The sequence below is a fragment of the Chaetura pelagica genome, unplaced genomic scaffold (genome assembly GCF_000747805.2).
Source record: "Chaetura pelagica isolate M959 unplaced genomic scaffold, ChaPel_1.0 scaffold144, whole genome shotgun sequence".
NCBI lineage: Eukaryota > Metazoa > Chordata > Aves > Apodiformes > Apodidae > Chaetura > Chaetura pelagica.
Window position 1 is genome coordinate 187,502 of NW_009952978.1, and position 5,745 is coordinate 193,246.

At 37.0% G+C, this 5,745-nt stretch overlaps 1 protein-coding gene across 1 annotated transcript in view; it reads right to left on the minus strand.

Moving 5' to 3' along the window:
- The window catches only part of CNTNAP4 (contactin associated protein-like 4), a 179,892-nt gene that overhangs the window by 88,292 nt on the left and 85,855 nt on the right, over nt 1–5,745 (minus strand). The window contains exons 5-6 of the mRNA XM_009996385.1: nt 1,536–1,739; nt 1,194–1,378 (exon numbers count right to left, since the gene is read on the minus strand). Coding sequence (XP_009994687.1) covers nt 1,194–1,378; nt 1,536–1,739 — 389 coding nt within the window. The remainder of the gene's footprint in view (nt 1–1,193; nt 1,379–1,535; nt 1,740–5,745) is intronic.

Here is a 5,745-nt window from a genome sequence, read left to right on the forward strand (position 1 = left end):
TATGAGAAACAGGATGCCAGTTTAAGTGAACTTTTGAACTCACCCATTCCAAAGCTACTCTGGTTGATATTGTAGAAAAGGTCAGCTTAAACTTTTTTGTTGTTGGTTTTGGTTTTGAAAATTCACTTAATATTTAAAATCAATTTATGAAAAAAACCACTAAATTAAATGCCATGTTTAATTAAATGTATCATGTTATTAAATTGAGAAATTGTACAAAATATAATTCTGAATGCAACTTTCATCGTGTTTTGGATTATTTTTTTTTTCTAGCTTTTGCTTATACTTCCAACAGATGTATGTGGAGGAATGGAACAAATTATTTTTCAAAACTAGTCAAAATCTATTTGCCAATCAGTTGAAACTAAAAATTTGCTCTGATTTTTAAAAATCTGTTTAGTTGCTTGTTTGGTTTATTTTTTGTTTAAAATTGATATGATCCCCCAAGCCCTGGAATTATGGCTTAGATTCAGAAATTTTAAGCAGAAGCATTACTTTAATCCTATGAAAGATATTTTTTCAAAACGGGATAATGCAGACACGGAACAGCATGAAATTTTTCTCTATTTAAGCCTCAGATGAGTAGAATGAAGTAACTTAGTTGTGCAGGTTCAAAACAGTCTGTTCTATTAATCATTGTTTCATCCATCAAACATGCCAGATACAAACATAAGGCAGCCAGTCATCACTTTACAACTATGAAATAGTGGTATTTTTTAATCATAGGTGGGAAACCCACAGCAAATAGCATCAAATCCTTTTCATTAATCTACTATTTGCATGAACAAGGATTTTTCACAGCATATTTCCAAGATTTAACAAGAATTTAAGCCTTAAGGTAAACATTTCTAAAATGGTTTCTCATCAAGCCAAAAAATAGTAACTTTGAGTTGGTGCTCTTTCCTTATATTTGTATACTGTTTACAACGTTTGCAGCCTCACTGAGACAAAGATAGTAAAATAATGAATTCTGAGATGAAACATATGGTCTTTTGAAAATTATGACTTGCAAGTTTAGTGAAGCATTAGTAATCTAAGAACATCCATCTGTCTTTGATTCATTTCCTCAGAAGACAGAAAATCCTTAAAGCCTTAAGCACTATAAACTTCTTAAGTTCTGTCTCTTATGCTTGTTTCACTGGATTTACATAACAAAGTTAATAAATGTAAAAAATTAAAGGTAATTTTCACACCTCATCATCAAGGTCCAAATAACTGAATTCTCCTCTTGCATGAAAACGGTGAGTATGTTTATCCACAGTAAAGTTTACTTGATTGTTAAAGTATTCGATGATAACAGAATGCCAGTGTTGATCATCCAAAAGGCTGCCCAGTGTAATATTAATGTGGGCATTAGAAGGATGAGTTTTAGTGTCACCTTGAGCAAAGCGAAAAACAAAAATTCCATATAAAAATACATTTATTGACATATGTACTGCTAGTTTACAATATTTTGTATATTAAAATCCACTTAACAAATCAATTTTAGTGAAATCTGATAACTATATAAGACTTTATGAGACTTTAACTTTTACCTAAATTAATGAGTAGGGACAGCTTCCCTTTAATTAATTCCAGTGTGATGTGGTGTCCATTTTGCCCTTTTCTGTGGAGAAGAATTCCATCACTTTGCATTGTCTTAAACTTCAGAGAAATCACATCTTTCAGTTCACTCATGAGTTTTTGATTAAATGTGTAAATTAGACAGCTCTTCCCATCAAAACCAACCACCTCAGACCCTAGAAATAAAACAATGAAAGACAATGTATAATGCTATATGTGTTACTTCAGTATGGTATCAAGTCCCACCACTAGCATTACCAGATTCACCTATATTCATAAAGTGTAGCTTATTTCTGCTATTGTTGTTCTTCCACAAATGTTAAGACTATACTGTGTTAATGACAATGCTGTCACTAGATAATGAAGCAAGGTGAGCAGAAGAGCTCTGGCTTTTATTCCCATCTAATACTTATCTCACATGCTGAATGTTGTTCCTTGCCTTGGAGCCATGAAATATTTTGACCATTTCTGGTTTTACTGTATTCTTAGGTTGAAAATCTGTATTAATTTATCTGCAGTTAATTCCAATTACAAAATAAAGAAGAGAAAAAACCATGTCGGTTACATTTAACTGTGTTTCAGAAACTTTGTGCAGGCTATAGATTTAAGCCACTATTAAAATGAATCTGGATATCTATATACTCCTATACAGTATCATGGTATACTATCCTAATAAACAAACAAAAATATTCTAAAATTAAAACTTGCCATCTGTGAGTAAGGCCTGGTTCTCTTCATTAGTTTTGGTTGGTTGTTTTGGTTTTTACTGTAATAATAAACTTTAATCAAGCTGAACTACTGTTTTAGTACTTGAATACAGGATCTGTATATTGCTGGCGCCCACATAGAGGAGAAGCAGAAGGAGATAGTCTGAAGATTGGACAAGACGTAACAGGCTCTCCACAATGTTGTGGATTCAAGTCTCTAGAAAGCAGGTCAGGAAGGCAGATAGGGAGGCCTTCAACACCTGCACTGGGTAGAGCTGGGAACATACTTCAAAGGACATCTTATCAAACAATAGCTGGCATTAGAAGAGTCTTTTTAAAGACCATCTGCTTCTAATATCCCTGCTATGGGTAGGGACCTTTTGTACTAAGGAGGGAACAGAAGGTGAAGGGAGGGAATGGAGAAGGGAAGGTGGAAAGGAAGGGAGAAGGGGAGAGGGGAAAGGAGAAAACTGAACAGATTTTATCTCATTAATAGAAATTATTATCTGTCATAATCAGTACACATTGACAAAGAATACACACAAAGGAGCTGCTTATAAAAAGCTCATAGAGTATTTGCTGTTTATAAGGACAGAAGAAAAAGGTAATTACCCTTGAAAGATACATTTATGAAATAAATGAAGATGCAAAGGACACTCAATAAAATACAAAGTTATTTTTCAACTGACTGGTTCACTTCTTGCAAGTCAACAGAAAACTGTTGTCTATTTACTAATTTTATTTAATTACATTGAAGATATTTCTCCACATTGTTGGCATGGAAACAAATTCAATTCAAATTAGATCTAGTACTTAAAGTCAGTAACTTATGTTTCATTTTTAAAAACACTTGTTAAGCAAATGCAGCTATTTTTTTAAAATAAGGTGCATTGATTTCTGTCACTGTTTGACTCAGGTTCAACAACAATGCTCTCAAATCCCCTCCCTCTCCCACCCAGGTAGGGAAGGAGAGACAGAAAAAGAGAGAGACGTGGCTGGATTGAAAACTAAACTACACAGCTTTAATCAAACACTAATGACATAAGAAAACATATACAATTATATACAAATATGTTCAGATATGTGCAAAAGCCTCTTGCCTCCCCCCACCCGCAGAAACTCCCACAGCATCTCCTTAGCTGCGAACAGTCCCAAAGAATTCCAGACTGCTGCTGGAGAAAGCAGAGAGTGATGAGAGGCAGGGGAGCTCGAGCCTAAGCGGTGGTGGATGGCCGAAGTCCTCCCTGGACACCGGCCATGGACAGAAGAGAAGGCAAGAAGGGAGAAGGAAGGAAGTTGTCTTCTGTGATCTCTGACCTTCCTCTGAGCTTAAGTAGATATATGGAATGGAATATCTCTGGCCAATTTTGCTGTCTGTCTAACTCAGCCTTCGGGGGGGTCATAGATCTGCCTGTAGTGTCTGGGGGGGGGGAAATAAATCAGTAAAAGGACAATTGGCTTCATCCTGGTAGAACCGAGTACAACTTCCTTCACATATTGATAATGTAATTCTCACTTATGAATTATCAAATGCACAATGAATAAATACGACATTCTACCTAAACATGAATACTAGGTTGACTGCTTTACTTCATTATGTCATGGAATGGATGTGGACAGTAAAAGCATGAATCTGCTCTCCAGTCCTTTCCAGTTTTGGCAGAAACAGACCTGAAAAGGTTCACAATGTTCATAACAGTTAGTTAAATCAGGACTCAGGTGTTGCTTTGAATAAAGACTTGGGGGGTGGTATTGCATGTTAAATTTATTTTTAATAAGCCACATGTAAAATCAACTTATTCGTAATTGCCCTTGAAAGTGCATTATCCCAGTTACAAAAAGAATGGGAAGTTCTTTCTATGACTGACATAACTGTGCCATAAATTTTATGCATTTCAGCCAGCAAGGGAATGTTCAAAATCCCTCAGACACATTTAAGTGTTAGAGGACCCTGGAATAAGATTTGCCTAATACAGTATCTGCAGTACTTGTTATGGACTGTTTTAATGTACAGTATGCAGTAAGTTCAGTTATCTTTCTCCCATAATTTTATATGATCATATTTTTCACATTCAAACACATCTTCCTGTTTGTCATGTGAAAAATATTTTTGGGTTTTATTTTTTATTTTTGTGCTTGATTTTTTTGTTGGCTTTTTTTTTTTGTTTTGGTTGGGTTTTTTGTTTTCGTTTGTTTGCTTTGGTTTGATTTGGGGTTTTTTGTTGTTCGTTTGTTTGTTTGGCTGGTTGGTTTTTTACATCCTATGCTTTAAAATGAGAAAGAGAGCACTGTAATAAAGACAGCAAAAGAGTAAGCCAAAGACTCTTCTAATTTCTCTTTTTAGTTTCAGAGGATTGATTAACCTGAATTCTGTTTTATATGGCTTGATTGTCACATCTGACATTACCAGAACAAGACACAGGAAATGTCTGTAGAGATTCATCAGTCTCTTTTGCACACACTAAATAGGAAGAACCATAAGGCAGAAGCTGAGAGAGATTTTGGGGTGGGGGTGGGTTTTGGCAGCACAGAGTGTTGTGCAGTCATGGCACAAGATTTTGTCAGTCCACATGAAGCCGGGTAGTTCACTTCGAGGTAGAAAACATCTTTACTACTTTCTTACATGAAAAATATTGTAGAACAGGAGTAAGACAACTGAGGAACATGGCAGAGGTAGCAGAATGGGGAACAAGAAGAACTAAACACAAAGGACATGGGAGAACTCTTTTAACGTCTCATCTAATGCCATAAATTACTCCCCTTAAGTAGCTTTCTATTCTGTAAGTGTTAAGAGGTAAAAATTGAAGGACTTTTTTTGGATACATGGTTTGCAAACATATAAAATATGATAGCACTTGGTCTAAACTTTTATAGTGAAAAAGGAGTTTTGTGTCAAAAAAGGGAAACAAAATTCGTAATAACCTAGTTTATCCTATGGACATCTATCATGGCGTGGGGAACTTCCCCTACATAAGACTAAACAAAATGCCTTTCAAGCCATCAAAGCAAGAGTGGTGCCTTTTTACTGATTTAAGTCAAGGACGGACTGGAACAGGCCTCTCAATCTACCAGGTAAGTCCATAGCAAGAAAACAACATAAGGGTTATGATAACTGGCAGAAAGATAAACAATAGCTTAAAAGCTGCCTCTGACAGAGTATGTACCTGGCCAGTGCTAATTGGCTAATTTGGACAGTGGTACTTTCTCGAACAGTGATCTCTGATCTATAAAAAGGGGGCAAGATCTGGAGGCCGCCGCTCTCTCTGCCTACCCAGGACAGACCCCGCTGCAGCACCTGAACCAGCCTGGAACGCCCGCCCCGCTGCCCGGAGGAGCCGAGAGGGAAGGAGGGGCTGCCCCGCGCCCGCCCGCTGCCCAGAGAAGCAGAAAGGAGGGGGGCATCGCCTGTGCCCGTTCCACGGCGATCGTGCCCGCTCCCGGGGAGCCTGCCTGGCCAGCCTGGACCAAACCCGCC